Source organism: Abramis brama (assembly GCF_963993115.1).
Source record: "Abramis brama genome assembly, chromosome: 5".
Classification (NCBI taxonomy): Eukaryota; Metazoa; Chordata; class Actinopteri; order Cypriniformes; family Leuciscidae; genus Abramis; species Abramis brama.
The window spans coordinates 6,112,228-6,126,853 of NC_139967.1; the positions used below are offsets into that span (position 1 = coordinate 6,112,228).

Below are 14,626 nucleotides of genomic sequence, written 5' to 3' on the forward strand. Positions count from 1 at the left end.
AGTGTTTATATTTTAGAACTGTCAGGATGTTTTTTTGCCAGAAATTGTGAAAATCTCTGACCTGTTGACATGGAGCATCTAAATCCCCAACCTCCGGTGAATCACCCGTTTAAAAAAAGAAGCAGAACAGAGGAGAGTTCGCTGGAAAAAGGAGAACGCGACAGAGCTCGTAATAAAACAAGAATCACCATTGGCTTGGCTTTTCTGAGATGCCGAGAACTGATGAATTTAAAATATTGTAAAAGCGATGCGGAGATGATGGCGTTTTTATTACTCAACAGTAGAGTAAGGTGTTTTATTGAACAGATAAATTACCATATATAGCTCTCTAACCATATATAGTTCACTGTAAAGCATTATCTATTGTGAAGGCTCATTTCATTATGGTTGTTGTAGCGCTGTGCTGGAATTTATTTTCAAGGAAGTAACGTGTCTATTAACGGGTAAAGCTACAGTAACGTCTTCAGATAGTCAGCTTGAGATCCTTTCCATCTAAACTGGTTATATCTCTTAAGCCTAGTAGTGAATGTTTTTTGAGCAGTCGTATAACCATATTCATCCGCAGTCACGCAGAGCCGAAGCACAACCAAAACAATGTTCTTCTGCAAAATGCATGAACTTTTATTTTTAACCGCTAGAGGGCCAAAAGTTACATAGTGCACTTTTAAATATATTTTCAATCAACATTTATCTTTCCGTTTGCCATCCTTGGATACATTTTTTAACGGAGCTGGTCACAATGCATCCAAGGATGTAGACTTTAAAAAGGTCTTAAAAGTCATCATCACAATGTTGTTGCCTACAGTACCTTTTACAGAACTGACACAGGGTCAAGCAAATGCCATTGAAATGAATGGAAATATTAAGGGTATTATACAGATCTTTAAGGGCAGCTCGCTAGGTTTGGGAACAGCTTGGATCTCACACATGGTCTCAGAATGATCTGAAAGCAATCAGGAAAATCATCAAACAACGGACAAAAGATCTTGCACGCATCATGACTGCATTTATTGATGATCATATCAGCAGTACAGATGAGCAGTATAAAACGTTCAGAGGATTGACCTGCAACACCTCCATCCTCAGTGTAACGTGCATTTAACTTGTTAACAATGTCTTAAATGCTTGAATCTTCACAAGAACAGAGCACCAACAGTTTACAGCACCACGAGGCTCCCATGAGCCACACGAACACAATATTCACGTTTGATCCATATTTTCATATGACTGTAATTAAAATACATTAACTAGAAAACCCTACCACAAATACAGTGCAGATAACCCAAATCTATCTTATATTCTGTGTAACAACTTATAAAGAATCTAGTTACGGTTGTGTTTTGTTAAGAATAATTTTTATTTATTTATTAAAATAACAATAGTTGTATGGAAACTAAACTAGATCTGTTATAAACCCAAAATTCTGATGCTGCTGGCTCCTTTGGATTTAATTTGATTTTATTTGTACCTAAAATATTTTACTTGCATTTCATCACAATACTAAAAATGATTCACTGGATGACAAGAACTATTTTAAAAACATAAAGTATTAAGGGTTGGAGAATGAAGTTACAAATACATACTTGCTTAAAGTACCTTCTTTTAAAACAGCATGTTACACCAGTAAAGTCATTTACTTTTTGCATTTTTGTTACTTTACAGTCATTTACTTTTTGTGTTTTTTGGTGCATTTAGAATTATGAATCTTTTATTTATAGCACTGCAGGAAAAATAAACAGCTTGAGTGAAAAGCTTTTATGACAGTATTCACCGAATGAAAACGAATAATCAACAAAAGTAGCAGAGAAAAAAGAAAGTGTTAAAATTCTCAGTTTATGTTGAGATGTTAGTGATGTTATTTGCTTAGTGAAGCGATTTTAGCAACAACAAAAAAAAAAACCTGAGATCATAACTCTCTGAAATCAAATGTATGTTCTCAATTTTTCATGCAGCCTAATAATATGCTGTATAATAATATTTTGGGTTAATCTGTTAAAAATCTACATAAACTGATTCATACATTCACAAATTATTGTATTACAGGGTTTCTGTGGATCTTAAAAAGGTCTTTAAAAGTCTTAATTGCGCTTACACAAATGAAGGCCTTAAAAGGGTCTTAAATCAGAGCAGAAAGTCTTAATGGCATAGCAAATAATAACTTCCTCAATATTTTTGTCCTGTTTTCCTTGAAAAAAACTGAGCAAAATTAAGTGTTTATGCATAAAACTAGGACTTATTTTGTCATTTTGCATCTCCAGTAAATGCATCTTGATTTAGGAATCTTAAAACATTTGCACTGGAAAAAAACAAAAATATTGGAGAAGACTTTTTTTTTTTTTTTTTTTGCAGTGTGAGTAAAAGATATTTCCATATTCTAGATGGTTAAGAGCACAGGTTTTCAAGCTACATTTTTGTAAAAATGAATTAAAACGTAATGTCTGATATCTGTTGGAAGCTGTATTTTCAAACTCTGAAGCGTTGCTAACTCAGTGTGTTTCTCCCGTAGAAAACATATTGGCGTATTGTGTTCCTTTCAATTTATTCCTTAAATTTTCTTTACTTAGTCTTAAAAAGCCTTTTGTTTTTAAAGTCTTAAATTTACATTCATTAAACCTGCAGAAACCCTATATTAACTTTAGGTTTGTGCAAAATAAGTTCATAAATCTACACTCATTTAAGAAATGCAGGTCAGTGGAACAACAAAAGTTTTTTAAAAGTTGAACCACATTTAACTTGAGAGGTGCATTTTTACAATGGCGTGTCAAGCGTGAGATGCGAAATCAAAAATTAAACTTGTCCTTTTAGCTCGTGTTTACATAGAAAACAATGGAAAAGCACCGCAGTGGAATGGAAAAACATGTTCCCCTTATACTGTGAAAACGTTAATGTTCATCAGACAGTGGTCACATGACACATCAGATAAAAACTACTGTTTTTAATGAATAACCTGAATATTAGTCTGTACATGGCAAAGGTTTTGCTCCCTTCATGGCAGTTTCAACTGATCCATGATTTTTAAATAATGGTTCTGTAAAAACAGGTGTCTTGCTGTGTTCAACCAGTTCTTGACTGCTAAACCTATCAAAACACACCGTTTTGGGATAAAAATAATGACATAAAATTTTCCAAAATGAGTGCAAAAAACAATACATAGGTTAACTGTCTAACTGATGATGAATCCTGTAACTGAAGCTTGATGTGTCCAGATGCATTTCATGATGCACTTTGAAACAAATGGAGGGAAACATGCCCAGGATTAATTTGTTCAAGTAAAAACCTCATATTTTCATATATTTGAGAGGGACGTCTGCATTTCTAGAGCACCGTGAACCCTGCCTGCAGCAAGTCCAGTAGTTTGCGCTTTTGGTCGACGACCCAAGCCTGACCTCTGCAAGTGTTACATCATACAAGTGACACAACACTGCTTACGGATGGAGCGCAGGGAGCAGCGACCCAGCAGCTTGAGTTTCTCACAGAAACGTGTCGACATGCTGTTTTTCTTGCAAACCAGACCTGCAAAGAAGAGGGAAAAGAAAACAACAACAGAAATATTTAAGGGGATTTAAAAATAAACTATAAAGACATAGAGCAGCACATTAAAATAAGTGATCTATGGTAGCACACTGTTTTCCACAGTGTCTTGGGTAAAGAGATCAATCATTGGTCTCTTACACAAAAAAAGATTTCATACAATGGCACATGTAAGCCATGCATACAAATGTATAAATAGAATTGTCATTGCATTAGATAGCAAAACATTAAATCAAATAACTTATTTTACAGAAAGAAAGCACACTTTTGACGCAAACCATTTTACAAAACTAAATTTTCACTAAAATAACAATAAGTAAACTTTTTGGAGTGACAACTGCATTAAGGGTGTTCACACTTGTAGTTCGGTTCACTTGGTTCATTTGGTACAGACCGAAAAAAAGCAACAATTAGTCCTGGTTCGCTTAGCGTTCACATTGGCATTTTAACACTGAACCTAAAGGCACAGGGATATGTTCACAACCTGATTGGTCGGCTTTTATGACATGGAATTTACAAAACAAAATTTATAAACCAATGCTGTGTGCTGAGATAAATGTGCTCGTATATGCGTAGCTACATATGATGGTATTTTGACCAGCTGAGAACTCGTGAAGAGCTTATAAAATGTATAAAGGAGTCCAGCAGGAATCCCTCCGTCACACACACAAACGCAGATCTGCTGGTTCTGATGCCTGTACTGAACTGTGATTGACAATCTTGCGATTATGACGAGAAAAAACAGGTTTGCTTGAGCACTCTGTCCTTTTTAGGGTTGCATCTTGTGACATCATGTTCCATTTTTGTCACGATCCACACACAGGAAACAAGGGAGAAGATCCAATTGCAGTAAGTATTTATTAGGGAAATCCGTATCAGTGGTCAAGTCCAGGCATGGGTCAAAATCCGATAAGGCAATCCAAAACAAGAACAGGCAGGAAACAGAACACAGAAGTGGCGTGACAAATACAAGGACTCCGTGACACATACTAAAACAGACAGGGTATATACACAGGGAAATGACAATGCTAATGGGGAATTGGCTGAGTGCAATGATTAGTGACAAGGGACAGCTGAGCACAATGAAGAAACAAGGTGTTATGGTGATGCGGAGGAGATGAACCCAAATGCAGACAGTATGCAATATACACGGTTTATTGATACAACTAGACTAAGACTGACAACACTAGACTAAGACTCAGACAATAAACTAGACTATAAACTAACAGCTAAGACAGGATCAAACTCTTCTTTCTAGACAAGACTTTCAACAGGTTACTCACAGATTGTTTCACACAATGAACCGGCACAGGACAGCAAACACAAGGGGATTAAATAGGGAGAAACTAATGAGGGAAACAGGTGACAAGGGTAAAGCAATGATGACTAAACGAGGATAACAAGGGGGCGGGGCGAGGAACGAGACAACACAAGCACATGGCCCAGCAAAAGGCCATGTGTGTGAACATAAAACATGGGTCTGTCATGATCCTGCCTCAAGACCAGGGAAATCAAAGACGAAGGCAGAATCATGACACAAGGATCGTGGGGAATGTAGTTCAGAATGTGACAGACACCGTGGGGAAGGAGGACATCTAGTGGTGACCCAGGGAACTCAAACCAGACACTGTGACAGTTTTTGGTTCGTTTATGTCTTTGGTCTGTTGCGTTCATATTTTATTCAAACCGCATAAGAGATTGTTAGGGAGACCCATCTTTTCAGCGCCTCAGTCCGCTTATGGCAAGCCGTTTTAGCTTAAATTGTACCCAGCGTTACTCGTCGTAATTGCATTTTTACTATGAGAGCTCTACAATTCAATTCTTACTAGTAACAATTACAATTAGAGAGCTCTACAAATGAATTTTTACTAGTCATATGTCTCCATTGACTTCCATTCATTTTTAATTATGGAGCTCTACAATTGAATTGTTACTAGTAAGAATGCAATTGCAGAGCTCTTTAATTCAATTACAGAGCTCTGCAATTATACATATCTTTAATTTGTTTGTTTTTACTAGTAAAAATTCAATTAGAGAGCTCTGTAATTGTAATTGTTACTAATAATTGAATTAGAGAGCTCTCTAATTGAATTCTTACTAGTAAAAATGCAATTACGACGAGTAACGCTGGGTACAATTTAAGCTAAAACGGCTTGCCATATCCGCTTGTTTGGTGACACCAGGGTTCAGATGGCAGCGTTCACACTTATTCAAATGAACCGCACTAACAGAGCAATCGCACCAGGGTTCATTTTAATCTAACCAAACATGAGAGTGAATAGAGGAGTGAATCTCTTGCGTTCCGTGTGTGTACGGAACACGACTCGCTTCCAAAATGACGAATGATTGACAGTATGGTAACCATAGCAATGAGTCTTTTGTGTTCGGTATCATCTATCTTTTTGACTGAAAAGTAATATCACAACTAACTAAACACTTGTGTTCTGTAATTTTAAATAAACCAGTCTACGGAGGCATCATGTTCTGTTTATGTTTGTAAGGCTTGAAGTGTTGCCATGTACACTTATTATACACGTTTTGAGACTTGTTAACGCTTGGCTCATAAAGCGATCCAGTTTATGGAGTTATTAAAGCAGGCAGATGCAGGTCGCAATATTTAGGTCTTGTTTCCAATAGAAAGCGTTTAACTGCAGTGTATAGTGGATCATGCTGATAGTTAATGTAATTAACTAAACCTGTGGTTCCTCTGTTTGGGAACTTGTTTGAGAAAAACTGACTTCATACATCCACTAAAAATCAACATAACACCAGCTGATTAAAAGACATTGAGCAAAAATGATGAAGAAAAAATAAGAGTGAAGAGAATATCTTGCAGTATTTGTTTGATATTTTGTTATGCAATGACATTCAAGCACTATTAAATGTCCAAACATATTTAGGGGACACTGTATGTTAATCATAAATTATGAAACAAACAGGACAGGATGAGTTTACCTAAATCAGTTTTACACTCCTCTGGGTTGCAGTTCTGCACACTGTCAGGTTTACTGTTATTTGCACACAGTGACGTCTTTTCTTCCTCGCCGGACTCCTGGTTCACGCACCTCACCGCTCTCTTCTGAACCCCTCCACCACAACTTCTGGAGCACTGTCAATCAATAAAAACCGTGAGGACATCATGGGTGCACAGGGAGGGATGTATACCAACTTTTGTCCAATAAAATGTTCTCTGGAATAGGGACGTCCCGCCCACAAGATCATAAATACCACATACTTCAGACTAGGAATAACAAGTTGCAAATCATGGATTGTAAATTAATTAACTAATGTTAACAACCTTATTGTAAAGTGTTGTCGAAGTCTCTTATGCTCACCAAGGCTGCATTTATTTAATCAAAATAACAGTAAAATTTCTGAAATATCATTATATTAACTTAAAATGACTGTTTTCTATGTAAATATATTTTAAAATGTAATTTATTCCTGTGTTTTCAAAGCTGAATTTTCAGCATCATAACTCCAGTCTTCAGTGTAACATGATCCTTCAGAAATTATCATAATTTGCTGATTTGCTGTTGAAGAAACATTTATATTTATTATCATTGATTAAATAGTTGTGCTTCATATTTTTGTGGAAACCGTAATACATTTTTTTTTTCATGATTCTTTGAAGAATAGAAAGTTCAAAAGAACAGAATTTATTTGAATTAGATTTTTTAACTTCATAAATGTCTTTAGTGTCACTTTTGACAGATTCTTAACCAGAATCAGCTTTATTCATCAAGTGTGAGAATTTGTTTTTTTAATGCATCCATGCTGAATAAAAGCATTCATTTAAAAAATAAAATTTTACTAATAGTGCATCAACACATTGCATTCATCATGATCTCAAGCCAAACACCACATTTCCTCTTTTCTATAAATGAAGAGTGAGGTTTGTGCAGTGTTTTACCTGACCCCAGGCTCCGGGTGCCCAGCCGGTGCAGGGCTGCAGACGACAGGACTCAGTGCTGGTGGGTTTGAGCGTGATGTTGCAGCGCTGATACTCGGGGCAGTGCACAAGTCTATCCTTCACTCCCTGCCCACAACTTTTAGAGCACTGTCAATCACAGATGAAAAACATTTAGCTAGACTAGATGTGTTGATATACGGTAGTACGATATATCATAATAACAACGTGCATGACTCAAACTTTGCATGATCTTATCAAGAATAGACAATTTCCTGCAATGTAACATTAAGTCAAGTCAAGTCACCTTCATTTACATAGCGCTTTTAACAATATAGATTGTTTCAAAGCAGCTTTACAGTGATAATAGGAAATTAAAGTAACAGAGATTGTTTTGGCTTTACAGCAGCTCTAGAATAAAGTTATTGTCCAGCTAAAGATAGTTTTGATTGATTCACTTCTGTCGCAACAATCATTAGTTATTAACTTAGGAGCCGCTAACACAACACCGTTTTAAAGGAAAACCCTTAACGCGCTCCGGCCTGCTCATTCGCACAACAACAGAGCCTGGTGGCTCGAGAACACAAACCTTGAAATGAAAAATTTTGAAAAACGTTATCATCTCCGCGCGAACTTCAAAAACGCGAATCCTCTAGAACGCTGACGCCGTGCACATGCGTACTACGTGTTCAGTCTATAGGTATGCACGTTTGAATATATATGTGCGCAGGCGTGTATTCCTTCTTTACAAACTGACCCCACCAAATGACTTGTCTGGCCTTAAATATTCATAATACAGAATTTTTTGTCGCTTCCATGTGAACTGGAATCATTTTGACAACGTTTTATCTGGACAGAGGTAAAGGGAAGGAGGCCTTCACAGGAGAGAGACTAGTCGACACTTCAGGACTGCGTTGTCGCCGCGTCCAGGCGCAGGTCCTTCATCAGGTCTGGATCCGGCCTGGATCCGGCTGACACATTAGTGTGTGCATCCTCAGTTTAGTACCTCTCCCCAGGGCGAGTACGTCCACTGCAGGCAGGGCCGGCTGGTGCAGGGCAGACTGCTGGGTGGTTTATATGAAAGAGCCTGACAGTGAAATGGCCTCAATGCACGTCCGCTCTGAGTGTCGATGCACTGCACTTCTCGATGCTTCATATCAGTCACACAGCCTTCAGGACACTAAAGAGAGGGAGATCTCATGGTTCAGAACAGCATACAGTAATTAAGGTTTCATTTGAAAACATGGCTTTACCTTGGTCCAGTTACCACTCTTCCAGATGGCGCAGGGTCGCAGGTTGCATCGTCGGGCAGGTTCTGGCTTCTTCACACTGGCACAATCGTCCTCACGCTCTGAGCTGCAGGTTACAGACCGCCACACCGCTCCAAGACCACACGTAGTGGAGCACTGAAGAAAAAAAACACATTAGAGACTAGAGTGAGTGCATAATTAGTACTGCATAACTGCATTTTATTACCTCAGATGGACGTGGGTTACTCTAGTGATTCAAGCGTAAATAAACAGGTACACTAGTTTGGGGGTCAATGTTCAAAAGTTTGGGGTAAGTATAATTTTCTTTATTTTATTTTATAAATGTAATACTTTTATTCTTAAAATGATCAAAAGTGACAGTGAAAAGTCTTGTTTACTCAGAAATATATCAAAATTGAGTTTGTGCTTAAAACAAGACAAAAATACATTTCCAACGGGGTAAGAAATACTAAAATGAATTCAAAAAGAAAAAAATAATTACCAATGGGGTAAAAAACAAACAAACTTTTTTTAGCAGATATTTTCCCCCACATTTTAGGCATAAACTCACTTAATATTTATATATAATCATCAGAAAAAGACTTAATATCATGCAATTTTGCTTCTCATGTAAATATATCTTGATTCAAGAATATTTAGATATTGTACTGAAAAACAATATAAAAATACTGAGGAAGAAATTCATGAGAACAACAACAGCATCATGCCATTCAAAGTCTAAAACCTAAACTTCCCTAAACCTTTAACACAATTATTTTGCTGCAACACAAGCATTGTCGTTTCTTTCTGGAAATGCACATCTAGTTATAATTCTTTGCAGGTAATGCAACGAGAGGCAGATGATCACCTTAGACATTGACTAATTAAGTTTTCATTCTTACATCACTCCAGTTGCCAACTTCCCAAAACGCACTCCTCCTGATGGGATCTCGTGCATTCAGGTTCCCATAGTCATCGTTGGTGTTCGCCGTCTCCGGCCTCTGCCTGAGAGCTTTAGGCGCCTTGCCTTTGTTGGGACCTTTCAATGTTTGTGAGGCCTTCCTCAGTATCTTCACTGTAGGAAAAGTTGCTTGGGGACTTTGAGTATTTAAAAGTGGCACTTTGGGTTTTGGGGTGGTATTTAGCTCAAATGGGCTTGTTTTAGTGCATTGATGTGTTGTGAGATCAATGTATTGGGTTCTACTGGTAGAGGTTGGAGTTGTTGTGTCAGTGATAGTATGCATTGGTGCTCGGGTTGTGGTTGGTCGGACAGTGGATGTGGGGACTTCTTCAGGAGTGCTGGTAAACATATCATCATGACGTGCTCTTTCTTCTCCAGTTGGATCTTCTACTATGTAATCATAACCCGTTGTGTAGCTTTTGTCCGGAGGCTGCAGGTCTGTGCTTCCCTCCTCGTCCTCAGGAGTTCCCCGGTCATTGGTATTTGTGGGAACCGCTCCCCGACCATCATTGTCTTTGTGACCATCCCTCACCAAGATAAAGTCTTGATCATCTTCATGGATAATGACAGATGTTGTGGGTGTTGGGGAAGTGTTGGTGTGTGTCGTAATGGGAGTAGAGGTATTTGGAGGAATGATAGTGGTGCTATATCCTGGTGTTTTGGTGCCGGGGGCCTGCGTTGGGATTTTAGGAGGGACTCTAGGTCGGAATCGTGGTCTGCAGCTCTGGAGGTTACAGAAGTTTGTGGAACGAGGTCGACTGGAAGGGTTGCACTGGCTGGGTTGTTTTGCAACACACTTGACGGTTCTGGACTGTATTCCTCCATTACAAGACAGAGAGCACTGCGGGACGACAATCATATATTCCAGTAACACAAAAATTAAATAATATGACAATGCAACTAATTACTACGCAAAAGTGACATAAATATGTGCATGCATGAATGAGATTTGACAGGCAAAAAACAACTTGAACTTCAGTCTTGTCCTCATCTATCTATCTATCTATCTATCTATCTATCTATCTATCTATCTATCTATCTATCTATCTATCTATCTATCTATCTATCTGTCTGTCTGTCTGTCTGTCTGTCTGTCTACAGTATCTATCTATCTATCTATCTGTCTGTCTGTCTGTCTGTCTATCTATCTACAGTATCTATCTATCTATCTATCTGTCTGTCTGTCTGTCTGTCTATCTATCTATCTATCTGTCTGTCTGTCTGTCTGTCTGTCTGTCTGTCTGTCTATCTATCTATCTATCTATCTATCTATCTATCTATCTATCTGTCTGTCTGTCTGTCTATCTACAGTATCTATCTATCTATCTATCTATCTGTCTGTCTGTCTGTCTGTCTGTCTGTCTGTCTATCTATCTACAGTATCTATCTATCTATCTATCTATCTGTCTGTCTGTCTGTCTGTCTGTCTGTCTGTCTGTCTATCTATCCACAGTATCTATCTATCTATCTGTCTGTCTGTCTGTCTGTCTGTCTGTCTGTCTGTCTATCTACAGTATCTATCTATCTATCTATCTATCTATCTATCTATCTATCTATCTATCTATCTATCTGTCTGTCTGTCTGTCTGTCTGTCTATCTATCTATCTACCTACAGTATCTATCTATCTATCTGTCTGTCTGTCTGTCTGTCTGTCTGTCTGTCTGTCTGTCTGTCTGTCTATCTATCTATCTATCTATCTATCTATCTATTTACAGTATCTATCTACAGTATCTATCTATCTGTCTATCTATCTATCTATCTATCTATCTATCTATCTATCTATCTATCTATCTATCTATCTATCTATCTATCTATCTATCTAAGCACACATACAGACCAGTTTTATGATACTTTTATTATGATTTTATGACTTTTACTGTGATTTTTGGCCTTTTAAAGTCAAAGTAAAAAAACAATTCCAAACAATCCACAAAACATGCAACTGATGCGGAGACCCTAAGGGACGTGGTGATGGAAAAAATATATGAGATGCTAGGAAAAATTATATTTCAGACAGTGCTAAATTTTTGCAAGCGAACGCAAAAGCATTGATATATAATTTTTCCTACCATTTCCATTTTTTTTGCAATTCCCATGTCCCTTTAGGGGCTCTTATAAGAGCTCTTACATAAAGAGCATCAATCAGGTTAATTTGCAATAAAACAGCCCACCTCGCTCCAGTTCCCCACAGTCCATTCTGACCCACACGGTACATCTCGGTTGCAAGGTAAGACAGTTTTGGATTTGGGCAGCTGCTTACAGTCCCCAGGGTGCAGAACGCGTTCCTCTCCGGCCACCGTGCGCACACACAGAATGGTGCGCTTTCTCACTCCGGTTGGACCGCATGTAGCCGAGCATGTCTGCCATCCTCCCAGCCACCACCTGAAGTCAGCGAGGGTTTAGGCCAGTGTATCTCAACCTTTTTGACTTCAAGGCCCCCCATAAACCTTAGCCAGGTTAGATACCATATTAAATTTAACACGGATGGAAATGAGGCTGTGAGGGATAGACTTACAGCCTGAGGAGCCCCTAAAGGGACATGGTGAAGAAAAAAAATTATGGGAGGAAAAATTATTTGGCAATGCTTTTGCATTCTCTCCCCTGAGAAACTTTCTTGGGGAACGCAAAAGTATTGATTTTTCCTCCCATCTCATATTGTTTTCCACTCAGGGGCTCCGTAACAGCCTTTATAATTGCGTACACTGAATAAAGATCCTAGAGCATGTAATTTTTACAACTCAATTTTTACAAGCTGAATAAACGCTATGTTTTTAACAACAGTATAATCCATTGAACGCAATGTATTCTATCCATCACAGTCTTGTTTTCATTCCTGTCAAAAATTAAACATGGCGCTACCCTGATTAAGGTCTATTAAACATACCACACACTGCAGAAATAATAAATAAGACGGGTATGGTGGTGTGCTATTCTGAACATTCTTAAAGGAACACGACGACTTTTTGGGACTTTAGCTTATTCACCGTATCCCCCAGAGTTAGATAAGTCCATACATACCCTTCTCATCTCCGTGCGTGCCGTAACTCTGTCTTATGCACTCACCGCTAGCCTAGCTTAGCACAAAGACTGGAGGTAAATGGCTCCATCTAGCATACTGCTCCCAATAAGTGACAAAATAACGCCAACATTTTCCTATTTGCATGTTTTTGTATGATTACATGATTTGTATAGTCACAGCGTGTACAAATAACAAGGTCACATGAGACACAGCCATCTTCTAACCGTATACATACTGGGAACTATATTCTCAGGAGGCGAAGCACTGCTACTTGGGCGGAGTGATTAGCGCAACACCTGAAAAGCACCGTTGTTACTTCCATCAACAAAACCAACGTGACTAGCTAGCTAGTAGCTAGTAGCGAGCAAATCACTCCGCAGAAGTAGCAGTGCTTCGCCTTCTGAGAATATACTGTAGTTCCCAGTATGTATACGGTTAGAAGATGGCTGTGTCTCATGTGACCTTGTTATTTGTACACGCTGTGACTATACAAATCACAACATGTAAATAGGAAAATGTTGGCGTTATTTTGTCACTTATTGGGAGCAGTATGCTAGATGGAGCCATTTACCTCCAGTCTTTGTGCTAAGCTAGGCTAGCGGTGAGTGCATAAGACAGAGTTACGGCACGCACGGAGATGAGAAGGGTATGTATGGACTTATCTAACTCTGGGGGATACGGTGAATAAGCTAAAGTCCCAAAAAGTTGGCGTGTTCCTTTAACACATAGCCATTATTTATACATTACCGTACCTTGCAGGGCAGTCCATGTTCTTGCACTTGCGATGATTGTCATCAGGACGGGTACTGGGGTCACATAGTGTTTCTTCAACCACGCCAACCTCTGCCTCGAAACAGCGCACAGGTTGATGCTGCTCACCTATACAGAGAGAAAGAAAATCAGACCTATCAGCTTTCAAAGATATTTAAATGATGAGAGAACATTTCAACAACAACAAACCCAGTAACTACTGCGATTCAATTGTTTGGAACCAAAAATTAGTCAATTTAAGTATATGGACTGTAATGAAAAGTAAAGAAAATCTCCATACCAAACCCACAGGTGGTGCTGCAGTCAGTCCAGGCTCCGTATTTCCAGATATATTCAGGTTCCAGAATATCGTTCCCCAGCAGGCGACTCCTCTTAATGGTGTACTCATACTTGACACCAGGATTCAGCTCTTGGAACAACAACTGAACATTTCAAATTAAAACAAAAACATCTATCATTTAATCGCAGTATTCAAGAAATCATCTTGTTCTGCAAGTGCCGCCAGTCTAAGACGCAACGGCTTTATTTGTCATGCTATTTTTCATGCTTTCTCACATAAATAAATAAAAAACACTCTTTGTGCCTGCCCTGATAATGATTTTGTTTTTCACCAGAGAATTGAATTAAATTAAAATCCACTATTCTAGCAAAAATGCTTTCTGGCCAAATTGGCCATTGGTTCATTAAACAAATATTGTAGGTTCACTACAATTGATTACCAAAGTAAAGCCACAGATTCTTTACTCAATGTGTTAATACAAACAAAATTTTTTAAATGAAAGTCTATGTGGCAAAGTAAAGCTCAAGAATAAAAGTCAAAATACACACTGTTTTGAACGTATACAACAGGAAATAAATTGTAAATGGCTTCACATTTTTATGTATCATGTAAGAGAATGGTGCTATAAAATCATTTGCCAACCTTTTCTGTTCTCAACAGAAATCTGTGCCAGAAAGGGATGTGATGCAACTATCCATAAACACTATTTTAATTATCATTATGTAATTATTGTTTCTTAGCCTTACATTTCCTTACTACAACTTACTTTCAGAATTTCTTGAACTTCTTTAAATGTAAGTGCACATTTTTTCTTTGTTTTTATAAACCTGATGGTGTCTATAGAGTTTAAAAGATGTTGAACCTAGAAAATTCCTACTGGAATACCAAAATTCCTTTGGTATA

The 14,626-nt window shown here is 38.1% G+C and overlaps 1 protein-coding gene across 1 annotated transcript in view; it reads right to left on the bottom strand.

Annotated features, from left to right (window-relative positions):
- Positions 1–700: 700 nt before the first annotated feature.
- The window catches only part of LOC311083687 (A disintegrin and metalloproteinase with thrombospondin motifs 12-like), a 36,351-nt gene continuing 22,425 nt past the window's right edge, over positions 701–14,626 (bottom strand). Inside the window, exons 16-24 of the mRNA XM_084115427.1 lie at positions 13,724–13,865; positions 13,425–13,551; positions 11,825–12,035; positions 9,594–10,493; positions 8,695–8,847; positions 8,448–8,621; positions 7,445–7,591; positions 6,487–6,640; positions 701–3,513 (exon numbers count right to left, since the gene is read on the bottom strand). Coding sequence (XP_083971553.1) covers positions 3,398–3,513; positions 6,487–6,640; positions 7,445–7,591; positions 8,448–8,621; positions 8,695–8,847; positions 9,594–10,493; positions 11,825–12,035; positions 13,425–13,551; positions 13,724–13,865 — 2,124 coding nt within the window. The 3' untranslated portion in view covers positions 701–3,397. The remainder of the gene's footprint in view (positions 3,514–6,486; positions 6,641–7,444; positions 7,592–8,447; positions 8,622–8,694; positions 8,848–9,593; positions 10,494–11,824; positions 12,036–13,424; positions 13,552–13,723; positions 13,866–14,626) is intronic.